Raw genomic sequence first — 16,206 nt, forward strand, 5'->3', positions numbered from 1 at the left:
CAATCAGTTAAGAGTAGTTCGATCAACAAATTTTCAGAGCCATTATTCATAAGGATTACAACACTTAATGCATCAAGTTCAATAACTAAATTGTTCAATCCCATCTCCTTGGCTAAGACCAATCCATCCCTTAGGGCCCACAACTCAGCCATGATACTGTTTGTGTGCCCGAGCCCTTTGGCATAGCCTTTTACCCAACTCCCATCATGATCCCGTATTAAGCCACCCCCACCTGCCCTTCTTGGGTTCCTTAGCACCAAGCCATCTGAGTTCAGCTTCATCCAGCCCCTTGGTGGTTTCTCCCATCCTACTGGAACAATTGTTTTAGATTGCTTGATCTTTGCTTCAAGTCCAATGGAGTAGAGTTCTATGTTGTACTGCGAACATTTTCTCCGTAATTGGTGGTCCACCGTTCATGTCCTAAACACAAAGTTGTTTCTGTGCAACCACAATTGCCAATAATGCCATAGGAAATAGGATCTTCCACGGTATGCCTTTGATAGTGGCATTCATTTAATCTTTATAGTTGGCTTCAATCCATTCTTTAAGAGGGAGTGTAAAGGAATTTCTAATGTAGTGAGGTGTTTGTAGTTGCTGCTAGAAATTGTGGGCAACTTCACAACCTTTGAGAAGGTGTTCAATAGTTTCATAATCTCTATTGCACATCTTGCACATAGGATCAAGAATTAAACCCCTTGAACCCAGCACTTCAACCGTGGTAAGCTATCATGGAGACAAAGCCATAAGAGAAATTGAACCTTAGGGGGAGTTTCAATTTTCCAAACCCACTTGAATGACATAGTGCCCAGGTTCAAAGGATTTAATCCCCTAGCAAGGAGGTAAGTTGATTTGAGGGAGAAATAACCATTATTAGAAAATGCCCACATTAGGGTATCAACTGAATGAGGATCATAGGAAAATGGAGTGGCCTTAATAGAGTTTAGTATACTTTTTGGAATCTCAAAAGAGATACTAGCTAGGTTCCAAACATTGTTTTCATCAAAGCATTGTTGACAGATAACTCATCTTCCCCACGGGTAAGGGGTACTTCTATAAGCTCCCTCAACCTCCCATTAGGTAGCCAAAAATCCATCCACATATTCACTGCCTCTCCATTCTTCACTGTCCATCTCAAGTAGCCTGCAAGAGGGGAGGGCCAGGCTACCCCATTGTTACTGTGTGCTAGAATTGGATTTCGATGTATTACAATCGAAGAAAATCCCAATAACAAAAAAACGTCTGGTAGAGAATGCCATTTTTTTCTCTTGAATTCATCACTCATTCTTGCTTAATGGCGGCACCAAGTATTGTAGACACGGACAAATTTACATAGTTTTCATCATTTTCATAATAAAATTGCATAAAGCATTTATATATATATATATATGTTATAATTAATTTTGAGTTTCCTAACCATCAAACTAATTTTGTAAATAATCAATTGCAATTATATTTGTATACCAATAATGATCACAACATAACAAGATTAATATTAAGTCATCTTAATATATAAATAAACATATCTTTATACAATTATTTCTTCTACATTAAAACATTAGATGAGGCTAGTTCTTAGAAGCCTTATTTTTAAGAAGGAAGTTCACAAGAGCCTAGTAGCTTAGTGGCATAACTTTCTCATTATTAATAAATGAAAACAATATGAATTGCTTGAATAATTACGGGGCTTTGGTCTTGACTACTAGCTATAATAAGAAAAGTACAATACTTTATTTCCTAATTACATTCCAATCATTAATAAAAAAATTGCATGAAAAACCTAATTCACATCCTAAAACTAGGTTCAAGGGCTAAGTAATCAAGTGAAAAGGTATTAGGCACCCACCTCACCAAATCTATCAATATCATTGAATGTCATTTTTGGGTTAAGTATTTTTAATTGTGCTATGTTTATTGTGGAGAGAGAAACACCTTGGGGAGACTCCTTAAGTGTTAATCTAACAAATAAGAACACTACTTAACCCAAAAGGTTTAAACCCAATGGGTATGAACTCAAGTATGTTATATTTACCATTATTTCTTCTCATTAGTATTTAATGCGGGACTTCACTATATAATGAACCATACTAACACTACTCACATGAGAATATTCTAACAAATCTCCCCCTTCACGTGGAAGCCTCCTACCAAGTCACTTGTAGCACTTCGGTTAGTCTCCTCCTTAAACAAAAACTTTTTTCTTGACAACCCAAATGTCCTGCATCATTAGCACTAATAGTGTGCCCTTTACTCAACTATGCTTGAGGTGGAAATGAGAGTCTTCTTTGCACAACTATGACATTCACCAACACACAATCACCTTGACTCACCACTAGTAAAACCCAGGGGCTGAGCCACGTTGTCCCTTGGGGGGGCCGTGGTACCAAAAAAAAAAAAAGTAGGTATGAAAATTGATTGGGCCCCTCCAATGTTGGACATCCGACCCCCTCCCATATCCCCACTATTTCTCCCACTCCCAGCTTTAGTTTTAGGCCTCTCATACTCCAAATAAAACACAAAGTTGGCCCACTAACATTTAAATACTAAAATCTAAACACATAACAACAAAACTTCACTTTCTCCATCTCAAAGACCCACCCCATGGTCCCCACGAAATCCTTTATTATTTTCTTTTCTAACACTACTCACATGAGAATATTCTAACAAATCTCCCCCTTCACGTGGAAGCCTCCTACCAAGTCACTTGTAGCACTTCGGTTAGTCTCCTCCTTAAACAAAAACTTTTTTCTTGACAACCCAAATGTCCTGCATCATTAGCACTAATAGTGTGCCCTTTACTCAACTATGCTTGAGGTGGAAATGAGAGTCTTCTTTGCACAACTATGACATTCACCAACACACAATCACCTTGACTCACCACTAGTAAAACCCAGGGGCTGAGCCACGTTGTCCCTTGGGGGGGCCGTGGTACCAAAAAAAAAAAAAAGTAGGTATGAAAATTGATTGGGCCCCTCCAATGTTGGACATCCGACCCCCTCCCATATCCCCACTATTTCTCCCACTCCCAGCTTTAGTTTTAGGCCTCTCATACTCCAAATAAAACACAAAGTTGGCCCACTAACATTTAAATACTAAAATCTAAACACATAACAACAAAACTTCACTTTCTCCATCTCAAAGACCCACCCCATGGTCCCCACGAAATCCTTTATTATTTTCTTTTCTTTGTCTTCTGTGATACACTTCCCACTTTACTTCTTATTCTTTTCTTTTCTTTGTCTTCTATGATACACTTCCGACTGGTACTGCTTACCAGCCCCCAAAACTCAGCAGCATCAGTCCTCCAGTCCAGAGGAAAAAAAAATCCTGACCAATTTTTTCTTTCTTCTTGCTTTCTAAAACAGATCACTCAGCATATTTCATTGTCAAATTTCAGGATTCGGAACTTGGTGACTGCCCGGTGAGTTTTCTTTTCTTATTTAAACACTAGACCTTCATCTATTTTCAGTGTCTTTTTTTTTTCTCAACTATCTACACCTAAATATTTACATGCTTTTTATATTTTCAAAGATTTTTAGATAAATATATGATTGAAGGCATGGGGATGGAGATAAGGAGATTGTTTGTGATGACTGATGAGTCTTGAAGGGAAGAATATCTACAGTTGTAGGCAATAAGCATTGCCACATGACCCAGCCATTTTTGCACTTTGTGATTCTATGAAGACAAAGTTTCTAAGGTAAAATTATTTTGATTTATTACATATTTTTGATTAGTTAGATATCATGTGGTTGTGGGAGTTGTTAAATTATTTGGTTTTAAAAAAAAAAAAAGTAGGTATGAAAATTGATTGGGCCCCTCCAATGTTGGACATCCGACCCCCTCCCATATCCCCACTATTTCTCCCACTCCCAGCTTTAGTTTTAGGCCTCTCATACTCCAAATAAAACACAAAGTTGGCCCACTAACATTTAAATACTAAAATCTAAACACATAACAACAAAACTTCACTTTCTCCATCTCAAAGACCCACCCCATGGTCCCCACGAAATCCTTTATTATTTTCTTTTCCTTGTCTTCTGTGATACACTTCCCACTTTACTTCTTATTCTTTTCTTTTCTTTGTCTTCTATGATACACTTCCGACTGGTACTGCTTACCAGCCCCTAAAACTCAGCAGCATCAGTCCTCTAGTTCAGAGGAAAAAAAAATCCTGACCAATTTTTTCTTTCTTCTTGCTTTCTAAAACAGATCACTCAGCATATTTCATTGTCAAATTTCAGGATTTGGAACTTGGTGACTGCCTGGTGAGTTTTCTTTTCTTATTTAAACACTAGACCTTCATCTATTTTCAGTGTCTTTTTTTTTTTTCTCAACTATCTACACCTAAATATTTACATGCTTTTTATATTTTCAAAGATTTTTAGATAAATATATGATTGAAGGCATGGGGATGGAGATAAGGAGATTGTTTGTGATGACTGATGAGTCTTGAAGGGAAGAATATCTACAGTTGTAGGCAATAAGCATTGCCACATGACCCAGCCATTTTTGCACTTTGTGATTCTATGAAGACAAAGTTTCTAAGGTAAAATTATTTTGATTTATTACATATTTTTGATTAGTTAGATATCATGTGGTTGTGGGAGTTGTTAAATTATTTGGTTTATGTTGTGTATAAATACTTGTTTGTTTAATTTTTGTTTTTGTTTGAGAGGTTATTATTAATTAAAGTTGTATTAAAAAAAAATTAAAATACAGAAAAATTTTAATAATAGGAATGATGATGATTGATGGGTTGACTGTTTAAATTATAGTGGAAATTTTGTTTTTTCTTGAGTATAAATAACATCCATATAACTAAGTAAAAATTTCTAATTAAAATTTTATTTTTTAAAGTTCTTTTCAGGTTAATTTTTGAGTCATATTCTTAAAGCTAAAAGAATTATGGGCAAACGAAAAACAATTGATGCATTCTTTAAGAAAAAAGATGTTAACAATTCAAAAATTAGGACACCTATGGTTGTAGAAACAAATGCTGATGCTTCAATGCCTGATGAACACCCCTCCAAATGCTCAAGAATTCAATCTGAAGAGATAGATCGTGATCCAGGATCAGGCAAACAAATATGTGAATTCCCTATCAACAAACAAGATGAAATCCGACGAGCTTATCTCAAATAAGGTCCATATCAACCTAAAAATATAGACTATCCATACAATGATGATACTTATCGTCATCGATTTCAACCTTCATGGTTTGAATCACATAAGGATTGGTTGGAATACTCACCTTTAATGGATGCGATATATTGTCTACCTTGCTACCTTTTTAGTAAGAAACCAATAGGTCGTCCCGGATCAGATGCATTCATTTCAACAGGTTTTAATAATTGGAAAAAGATGAAAGATGGAATGAATTGTCCTTTAATTTGTCATGTAGGGAAGGATCCAAACTCCCCACATAAAATTGCTGTGAAATGTTATGAGAATTTAAAGAATTATTCACGATATATTGATAAGTTAATTGAGAAACAAACGTCAAAAGAATTAGAAAATAATCGGTTGTGGCTCAAAACCTCAATAGAGTGTGCTCGATGGCAAGCATTCCAAGCTTGTGCTTTTAGAGGTCATGATGAAAGTCTTGATTCAAAAAATAGAGGTAATTTTATTGAATTGTTAAAATTCACATCAACTTTTAATGACAAAGTAGCTAATGTTGTCTTGGAAAATACTCCAGGAAATGTCAAATATACATCATCCACAATTCAAAAGGAGATTTTGCATATTCTTGCTAATAATGTGCGAAATGCTATTCATGAAGAAATTGGGGATGCAAAATTTTGCATTCTTGTTGATGAAGTTCGGGATGAGTCGAAGAGAGAGCAAATGGCCATCATTTTGAGGTTTGTTGATAAAGAAGGTTTCATTAAAAAGTGTTTTTTTCATATTGTGCATGTTAGAGACACTACTGCATTGACTTTAAATAATGAGATATGTGCTGTCCTTTCTCATTACAACCTCCACATTGAAAATATTCAAGGTCAAGAATATGATGGGGTTAGTAACATGCGTGGTGAATGGAATGGATTACAAGCTCTTTTTCTTAAAGATTACCCATATGCTTATTATGTACAGTGTATGGCTCATAGGTTGCAATTAGCACTAGTTACAGCATCTAAAAAAGTAAAAGATGTTCATCAGTTCTTGGATCATTTGGTTAATATTATCAATATTGTTGTTGGTTCTAGTAAGCGTAATGATGAATTGCAACATGTTCAAGCAGAACAAGTTGAGAATATGATTGCTTCTAATGAAATTGATATTCCTGATATAAATGCTCGTTACACTAAAGGGCGAGGTAGATATCATCGTTAAGATGAAGATTTAACAATGGAACATCATTTTAGAATTTGCATATTTACAGTTGCAATAGACTTTCAATTGCAAGAATTGAAAAGTAGATTTTGTGAGCTAACAATGGAACTTGTCATTCTTAGTTCAGCTTTAAATCCCAATGATCTTTTAGATTATTCAAAATTGTTGATATATGCAATTTGTTTAAGAAATATTATCCTCAAGATTTCACTGAACATGAACAAGAACTTTTGGAGTCTCAATTGCGACATTATGAGCTTGATGTGATAAAACATCCAGATTTTCAGAATATGAGTACAATTTCCGAGCTATGTAGGGGATTAAAAATTTTAGGAAAGTCTAAAATCTATTTTTTGATTAATAGACTTATTCGTCTTGTGTTGACCCTTCCAGTTTCTACAGCAACTACAAAACGAGCTTTCTCAACTATGAAGTTGTTAAAAATAAGACTTCGCAATAAAATGGAGGATGAGCTTTTGGTAGATAATATGATAGTTTATATAGAGAAGGAAATTGTAGGGAATTTCACTGTAAAGATGATAATGGATGAATTTTATTCCATGAAAAATCATCGTCAGACATGATTTGATGTGAATGTTCTTTTTTGTATGTCTATATTGAACTAGACAGTTTTTCATGTTTATTAATGTTCAAGTATATGATGATATATGAAAATTGATAATTTTGTATCTAATAGACTTAAGAATTATATTTAGTATATCTCTATTACAACCCAGCCCCCCCAAGTAATTATTCATAGCTACGCCCCTAGTAAAAACCTTACTCAACCATAGGTGAAAGAACATGGGGTCTTCCTTGTTCAACCTAATAGGACCCATTAACAAACACTTGCCCTCAAATCATTGGCTTTGATACCACTTGCTAAGGGAGATAAACAACTTAGAAAGACTCCTTAAGTAATTAATATAACATATAGATACATCACATAACCAAAAGACTTAAGTCCAATAGATATGAGCTCAACTATTTTCTCATAATAACTGGCCTTTAATTTTTCGTTGGCATGTTTCTACTTGCCTATAATACCCACATTATTACTCTTTTATGTAGCCAATATTTTCCCTGAACTCGTTTATGCATTTTGCTAGCCATTTTTCCATCAATGCCCTGTTATGTAACAATCTATGAGAAATACCCACACTTGCAGCACCGCTCCTTTCTAGTTCTTTCGCCATGGGTGCTGCTTCTATTTTTGACTAGTAATAGCCCGAAGTCATTCTCCATATTGATATCTTTCACTTTCACGCATGCAATGCTTCTGCTCCGTAAGTCCGTATCACATCATTCTTTCTTATTGTGTCCTAATCAAATGTTTGATTTATTATAAACTAAAATATGCATAGAGTTAATTGTTTCAAATAGTCAATTAGGGAGACTCCTTGAGTAATCTATATATCTATATTTATATATATATATATATATAAAGAGTAATACTACAGCTACAAACTATTTTACAATGTTTTTACAAAATGCTGATACAGCTAATCACTTTTTTCATTTACCAATAATTACTCACCACATCAGTAGTTTGTAAATTTTTTTGTAAAATAATTTGTATCTCTAGCATTATTCATATCTAAAAGCTGAAGTGTAGAGTTTAATGTTGCTTCGCTCCTGTTGAGTCATATCATCAACCTATTTTCAATATTTCTCTCTCTTTTTCAATTATTTTTCTCCTTATAATTTGCCACTTGACAATTATACCTTCTCCAACATTTACTTGCTTTTACCTTTTTATCACACCACTACTCTATACTTTAACCTTACAACTTCTCCACCCCTTCATCTTCCTTTTATTTTGACTCTTCTTCTTCCCAATTTTTTTACTATAAAAAATTGTTATTTTCTATTTTATTCAATCCATATTTTGCTCACACAAAAAGGTTAATGCTCTCTCTCTCTCTCTCTCTCTCTCTCTCTCTCTCTCTCTCTCTCTCTCTATATATATATATATATTCTTTCTTTTGGTGGATGTTTAATTCTTTAGATTGATGATTTTTTACGTTTAACTCTACTTCAGGTTGATATGATTTGGTTATATTTAAATTTTTTTATCTTTTTAATTTTATTTTCTTTGTTTGTTATATGTTATCCTATGAAATTACAGAATGATTTAATGTTATTCTATTATATAGCATTACTTGGATAATTTGGTGTTTACAACTATACATTTTCTTTTGAATATTCTTATACTCATCTTCTTTTATATAATTTTGCTATTTGTCTCACATTCTCTTCCAAAAAGTTGATTGCCCTTCCTCTCTCTCTCTGTCTCTCTCTCTCTCATTAAATATTCTTTCTTGCAACTCTATTTTAGATTGAAGATTTTTTTTTTTTTTTTTTTTTTTTTTTGTGTTTCTACTTTTGGATGATACACTTTGGTGCTGTGTTTTTTTAGTTATTTATCACGTGTACTCTCTATCCCTCTTATAGTTTTGGTTTGAGTTAATTTTTAGATATTTTAGAAGTGAGATGATTATGTATTTGATTGTCTCTATAAATTATTTAAGTAATATCAATTGTAAATTTGTGATGAGGTTTGGTTATCATGATAATTTTCTTAAGAGAAAGAAAAATTCAAATAATTAATTTTGGAACTTAAAAATTTTAATTGTAAAAAAAAAAAAAAAAAAAAAAACCCATAACACACTATACAAAAGTTTGAATAATATAGATCACTTGAAAAATGAATACTATTTCTCTCTTTTTTTTTCTTTTTTCTTTTTTTAAATAATGGAATAATATCAATCAAATGCACCTAAGTTTTTTTTTTTTTTTTTTTTTTTTTTTTTAACTCAAAATAATAAAATGATATATTTATAGAGATGGAGAGATGAAAAATAATTTTAGAAGTAATATCTCCAATACGTTTTATAGAATAAATCATACATTATACCACGTTACAAAATAGTTGTATATTTTCACGCATCGCGTGCGTTTGCAATTAGTTAAGATAAATTATAGAGACACCACTTAACCAAAAAGCTTAAGCTTAATGAGTATGAGCTCAACTATTTTCCCATAATAACTGGCCTTTAATTTTTTGTTGGCACGTTTCTCCTTGCCTATAATACCCGCATTATTACTCTTATATGTAACCACTATTTTTTATAGGTATGTGTTATAGAATAATAAATATTTCTATAAAAATATAATAATAAATATTTAATTATGAGCTATAATGTTCCCTAATAATTCATTGAGTTTGAGGCATAGATTCATTGTGCTCTTGTTGATAAGTTTGCATAGTTTTATTTTATTTGACGAAGTATTGAATGCATCTTAACTTGTGCTTTTGGGACACTTATTAACAAAAACTTGAGAAAAAAGAGAGAGTAGAATTATCTACCTTGGATATTAGGATTCTCTTTATTTGAAATGGTTCCATTTTTATATTAAAAATATTAAATATTACAAATTTAAGATGTACTAAGTACCATGTCATTTAAATTTTAAATAATGTGGTACATTAAACCCAAAAAATTCTCTAAATAAAAAAGGGCTTTGTAAGGACACAATTTGACTCCCAAGCCCAAAGGAAGTATGAACTTAGGGCCAAAGAGTCCAATAAAATGAATTTGTAGAAAATGAGTTAGAAAACTAGGCTTTAATGAGTCAGACAACAAGTAAAGTAGATCCAGATGACAAGAAGATGAAAATAAACTGGTTTAATTTAAAAAAAAATCATCATTGGCACAATCCGAGGAGATTAGTTCTTATATATTGATTCTCAAGTTTGATTACAAGTTCAGTTCTCAATTGCTACATTGTTTTTCTCTTAATTTCTCGACCCTCTTCTCTCATTGCCTCCTTCCTATTTTATACTATCCATTTTCCTTCACAGTTATAACTTGCTCGTGAAGTTCAAAGTCTTACATCTTCCTTACTATTGATCTGTCCTCGGACCACTAAGCCCCTCGGCCAAGCCCAAGGCCCAACATATATTTTTGGGCCCCTTGTCCCTATAGGCTTAAATATAATACATATGATGTTGGTTCCTAAGGTTTAGTAACTTTAGTCCATGATCAATTGTAGCTCTTTAGATGATATGGTTAAACTAAGAACTGACACGTCATAACTCCATATAGACTAATAGCAACTATTCTTAGTTGTTAAGGACTAAAATTGACCAGTTAAGTTGTTTAAGGATTCAAATTGATCATTTAAGTTTTTTGGACTAAAAACTACCACTTTAAACATTAGGAACTAAAATAACTCTATATACTTAAAGTTTAGGGGAAAATTTTATTTCTAAACACTTCTTATATCTTTTTATTAGATATGAATTTTGAAAATTTAACAATTGGAATACATGATTTTATTATATCATGCTTGTAAAATGTCAAGAATAAAAAAAAAATCAATAGCTATATCATCAATCAAATGTTTATATTTCAAGTTTTTGTGATCTAAAATTATGCATAAAAATAAGTTAATTAATCGAATAGTAAATATCCGATTTGAACGAAATTTAACATACTTATTAGAGCATTCTCATCAAGAATGCTAAAATTTTTAGCATTTAACACTTCAAAAACAAACTTTATTTATTAGACCATCCCACTTTAACATACATCAAACATCAAAACTTCTATATTTTTTATCATTTCATTTAAATAATATAAACTACTCATTAAAATAATAATAAAACAATACACAAAAATCTATAGCAACCAGCCAACCCCCTCCTCCACCACCCCTACCACCGCTCCACTTGCCATAACCACATTGTAGCAACCACAACCCACCACAGCCACCACCACCATCACAAGTCACAACACCATCGTGGCAACCACAAAACAATTCTGAAGGTGAAAAACACTATAGATAGAACAAAAACATTACAATTTTATATTTTCCTTTCCTCCATTTTCTCGGCAAGTAAATAGAGATTCAAGGAAACTTTGAATGTGAAAAAGAACAAAAATTGAACGAACCCCATTATAATTGAACCCGAAAATCAATACATTAATATCTCAATTTCCAATTTTGATTTTTCTTTCCTTCCATTTTCTGGGTAACCAAACAAAGAGTAGTATTAACGAAAAAATAGAGTATGAAAGAAGAAACAATAGAACAAACCAGCGCCATTGGATCCAACAAGGAGGTAGCGATCACTAGAGTGAAGACCTACAAACCCGGAGTGATCACCCAACAAGGAGGCAGCGATCACCGGAATGATCACCCACCTCATTCCCAACGCCAACCAAAACCCACCACCCCGATCTCAACCCCGGTCACACCGATGATCTACAAACACAGACCCACAAACCCAGACCCACAAAATCGCCGGAGCACATTAGACCAAGACCCACGACCATCGGCGGAGCACAATCATCGGCGAACCACAGAGAAAGGAGAGAACTCAAAGAAGAAAGACGTGAGAGAGGAAAGAGAGATAGAAGAGAGAGAGCTGAGGTGAATAAATTTTTCTTTTTTTTTTTACAATTGTAGCTACAGTACGGTCTCAAATATGAGATTGCACTGTAGCTTCAATCTTAAAAATTTAAGATATAGGAGTTTTGATGCAGAGATTTTTTATCTCAAAAATGGTAAAAAATAGAATTTTTAGCATTTGAGAGGCTTAATGTAAATGCTCTTAAGAACATAGAAAAAAATTCATATCAAATTAAAAAAAAAAAGATAGTGTTTAAAGGGTACGGTGTCCAAGATTTTGCCCTAAAATAGTAAATAAAATACTTCCCGGAAATGGCTAGCTCTCTCGCGAGCACTTCTCGAGCCATTAAGACCAACAACAACGGCTATTTGGTACTATACATTTACTACTGTGCCCAGCTGCCGAACTCAAACTGAATTTTATATTTCATTTCTTCGCGGCAAATCGAAACCAAAATTAGACAAATGCTCTCAGCAACTTTGCTCTTACCACGATTCTTCCTTTCACAACCACCTCCACTTCTCTCTACTCAGCAATCCAAACCCAAACCCAAACCCAAACCCAAATCCAAATCCAAATCCTCCACACAAACCAAGAACTCAAAGTCAAGGAATATTAATAACAACAACAACAACAACAACAACAATAATAATCATGACCATTATTACAGGACCACCTCCAATTTCCATTGCTGCTTTTGTAGCGAGGACCCAATTGATATCTCCAGCTCCCAACAAAACCCAGATGTCGGATTTTTCGATAATAATCAGTGGCCAAGTCCTGACTTGCTCGCGGTCTGGCTTCGGTCGAGTCGTAGTTTGAAAGAGGTCAGAAGAATTCACGCGATTGTTTTGAAATGTTTGCGGGATTCGGCTACGTATGTTGGCAATAATTTGATTAGTACATACTTGGGTTTTGGGAAATTAGCTGAGGCTCGTAAAGTGTTCGATAAAATGCCGAAGAAGAATGTGGTTACTTGGACTGCTATTATTGATGGGTACTTGGAATTTGGTTTGGATGATGAGGCTTTAAGTTTATTTCGGGACTCTATTAAAAATAGGGTTCGAGCGAATGGTAACATGTTTGTGTGTGTTTTGAATTTGTGTCGTAGGAGATCGGATTTTGAACTTGGGAGTCAGATTCATGCTTGTATTGTGAAAGGTGGTTGGAGGAACTTGATTGTAGATAGCGCTGTTGTTTACTTCTATGCGCAATGTGGGGAGTTACGAAGTGCATTTTGTGTATTTGATCGGATGCCAGAGTGGGATGTGGTTTGTTGGACAACGATGGTCACTGCCTGTTCACAACAAGGGTGTGGACAGGAGGCATTTTCACTGTTCTCACGAATGTTAAGTAAAGGGTTTTCGCCTAATGAGTTTACAGTATGTGGTGTTCTCAAGGCTTGTGGAGAGGAGAAGGTGTTAAAATTTGGGAGACAGTTACATGGTGCCATAGTGAAGAAAGTATATAAGAATGATATTTTTGTAGGGACCTCCCTTGTAGATATGTATGCAAAATGTGGGGAGATGACAGATTCTAGAAAAGTCTTTAATCGAATGAGGAAGAGAAACACGGTTACGTGGACATCACTTATAGCTGGATATGCTCGGAAAGGGCTTGGTGAGGAGGCCATTAGACTGTTTCAAGTAATGAAGAGACGACGTATACATGCTAACAACTTGACAATTGTAAGCATCCTCAGGGCTTGTGGCTTAATTGAGGCTTCACTATTGGGTAGGGAGCTTCATGCACAAATAATCAAGAATTCTATGGAACCCAGTATATACATGGGAAGCACTCTAATATGGTTCTACTGTAAATGTGGAGAGTACCTTCATGCCTTCAAGGTCCTCCAGCAGATGCCTCTTAGAGATGTTGTATCATGGACTGCAATTATTTCCGGTTGTGCACGTCTTGGGCAGGAGTCTGAAGCTCTTGAGTTCTTGAAAGAAATGATGGAGGAAGGTGTAGATCCTAACTCGTTTACTTTTTCATCAGCTTTGAAAGCGTGTGCCAATATGGATTCTATCCTTCAGGGGAAGTTGATTCATTCCTATGCAAACAAGACCCCTGCCATGTCTAATGTATTTGTGGGTAGTGCATTAATATATATGTATTCGAAATATGGGTATGTATCAGAGGCGTTCCAAGTTTTTGACAGCATGCCAGAAAGGAATTTGGTTTCGTGGAAGGCTATGATTGTGGGTTATGCAAAGAATGGGCTCTGCCAAGAGGCTTTGAAGCTCATGTATCGGATGAAAGCAGAAGGTATTGAGGTGGATGATTACATCTCTTCTACAGTTCTCACTGCATGTGGAGATGTTGAGTTTTATATGAAGCCTTCTTCTAAGTATAGCTTGTTGTCTAGTTAATCTTTTGCCTACAGAGATTTCGAAGTTTGATCTGTGTCTTGTTCATTTCATGTATATATCCGGTAACATAGAGCAGATATTAGCCGATGAGAGGGGAAACATAAACATTGGATCATTATATGGCAAAATGTCTTGGAAAGAGGAGTGTTTTCCCCCAACTTCCAGTTTGAACTCTGCCCAGGTCTGTTGTAGGTATGGAGTAGGAGAGGAAGAAAGAAAAATGGTTCGGTATTTCTGTTCCAGTTATCTTCATTAATCCAGGTGAACTCCGCTGTGGCGTTTCTCTGGAACAATGTGTTGTAGACATGTACTGTATACTAGTCTTGTAAATGTACACTTATCTTGATGGGTAAATTTTAAAGGGGTGCAGTATCTAGGAAGGTCTTCCAAACTTTACATGCCTTCGCTGAAAATTCTTGGTTTCGAGTTTAGATACTGTGATGAACATGTACGAAAATAAACACTACCAACGGTGTATGCATTAAATTAAATAGATTTAACATAACCATAGGAGCATTACAAAAGATCACAAAAGGTTACAAGAGTTCTTTATCGTGCTTTGCCACATTAGTTTATTTTCAGCCAACTCTACTCTATTCTCCTCCACTTTCCCTCCCTCACTCCTCAATCTAAACAGGCCCTTAACTTTCCTAAAATAATGCTCATTTTCAACCGTGTTAAAGCCTTGCAATCATCAACAACACTGCATAGTTTACTGTTGTTGCCAGAACCGTCCTTATGGTAAACCATTACACTTGAATCCAATTCTAAAACTTGATTCTAGATCCCCTTATACTGAATTAGTTGCAGCCCATCTTTGGCGACATAACTTTGCTCCCATACTTTGCTGTTTCATTCACTCCTCTCCAACACCCCCCACCCCCCCTCCCCCCCCCCCCAACAAAAAAAAAAAAAAACATTTTGCCTCCATACCGATAGTGAATCTAGCAGTATTTTACAATTATTTCACAACTTATTGAAGTGCCAAATTCAGACTTCTGTGTGATAGACAATAACAATTATTTTCATATGCATCTATTTTCGACTATAGATTCATTTCTTGCATCTTGTTACTTTAACAAAACATTAAAAAAAGTTATGACTTGCTAGAATTTTTGATAAAATATTATGATACCCAACCAAATAAAAAAAAAAAAATTTGCTCCCCTTCTTTCTAAGATATCACTCATTTTGAGAAGCCATGTGAAGCACATGAGGAAGACTATGCATTTTTTGAAAACGATTTAATAGCAATCTTACAAATTTTCAATCAACAATCAATTTCGAAGAAAATTTACGATCTACCATCCAAATTAAAGTCCAAAATAACGGTGCATATTGTATGTGCTTTCATAAGGGTATACATTATTCATTTTTTAAAATTCTCTTGTCATTGAGTAAAAGATCTGAGTTCAAATCTTACCTATATTAAAAATTAATTGGCATTTATTCTAATGATAAAAAAACAATTATCATAGAGCAGACATCACATATTAAAATTGCCATGGCCTAGAACCCCCAAATTATAAAGTAATAATTTATGCTGCACAATACAAATATTTAAATACTCTCATAGTTTAGGGTGGATAGTTATCCACTAAATTATTATTATCAATTGACATTAGGATAGATTGGCAGACATTGCAAGTTAACATTATTTATTATTATTATTATTATTATTTTCAGAATACATTGCAATTTGAGTGGAGTTTGTGGTGTGCTTTTATTTTTTGACATTAGGGTAGACATTGCAATTTTTTATTTTTTATTTTTTTGAGGGAGCCATTGCAAGCAATGGCGGACCTACAGTAGGGCAGGGGGGGGGGGCATTGCCCCCACCCCCCAACCCAAAAAAAAAAAAAAAAAAACCTAGATATATATATATATATGTTGAAATTTTAAATTTTGGTCCTAATAGTCCCCCCAATTAAATAAAAAAATAAAAATAAAAGCTAGTATACATATGTAATTTGAAAAATTAAGATTTGCCCTTAAATATATATATTTTTGGATCTCCTCTGAAATAGCGTCTAGTTCCATTTTGATAAATGTGTTGAAATGTTTAAGAAACACTTATTT

General features: G+C 34.2%; 2 protein-coding genes across 2 annotated transcripts; both read left to right on the forward strand.

Moving 5' to 3' along the window:
- Positions 1-4,905: 4,905 nt before the first annotated feature.
- On the forward strand, positions 4,906-6,336 carry LOC112003608 (uncharacterized). Its single transcript, XM_024035817.2, has 2 exons — positions 4,906-5,077; positions 5,402-6,336. Exons 1-2 carry the CDS (start codon positions 4,906-4,908, stop codon positions 6,334-6,336), a joined length of 1,107 nt encoding a protein of 368 aa, XP_023891585.2.
- A 5,744-nt stretch (positions 6,337-12,080) lies between these two features.
- Positions 12,081-14,521, forward strand: LOC112003607 (pentatricopeptide repeat-containing protein At4g18520, chloroplastic). The gene has a single exon (XM_024035816.2). The coding sequence runs from the start codon at positions 12,220-12,222 to the stop codon at positions 14,125-14,127; it is 1,908 nt and encodes a 635-aa protein (XP_023891584.1). The 5' UTR covers positions 12,081-12,219; the 3' UTR covers positions 14,128-14,521.
- Positions 14,522-16,206: the final 1,685 nt, after the last annotated feature.

This window comes from Quercus suber, unplaced genomic scaffold (genome assembly GCF_002906115.3).
Source record: "Quercus suber isolate HL8 unplaced genomic scaffold, Cork oak 2.0 scaffold_108, whole genome shotgun sequence".
NCBI classification, from domain to species: Eukaryota; Viridiplantae; Streptophyta; class Magnoliopsida; order Fagales; family Fagaceae; genus Quercus; species Quercus suber.

What these genes read in the sequence shown, in the direction of transcription:
- LOC112003608 (XM_024035817.2), top strand. Translation starts at nt 4,906, where the DNA reads ATGGGCAAACGAAAAACAATTGATGCATTCTTTAAGAAAAAAGATGTT. An exon ending in AGATCGTGATCCAGGATCAG is followed by an intron (nt 5,078 to 5,401) that starts GCAAACAAATAT and finishes TTTGTCATGTAG; the next exon opens with GGAAGGATCCAAACTCCCCA.
- LOC112003607 (XM_024035816.2), top strand. Translation starts at nt 12,220, where the DNA reads ATGCTCTCAGCAACTTTGCTCTTACCACGATTCTTCCTTTCACAACCA.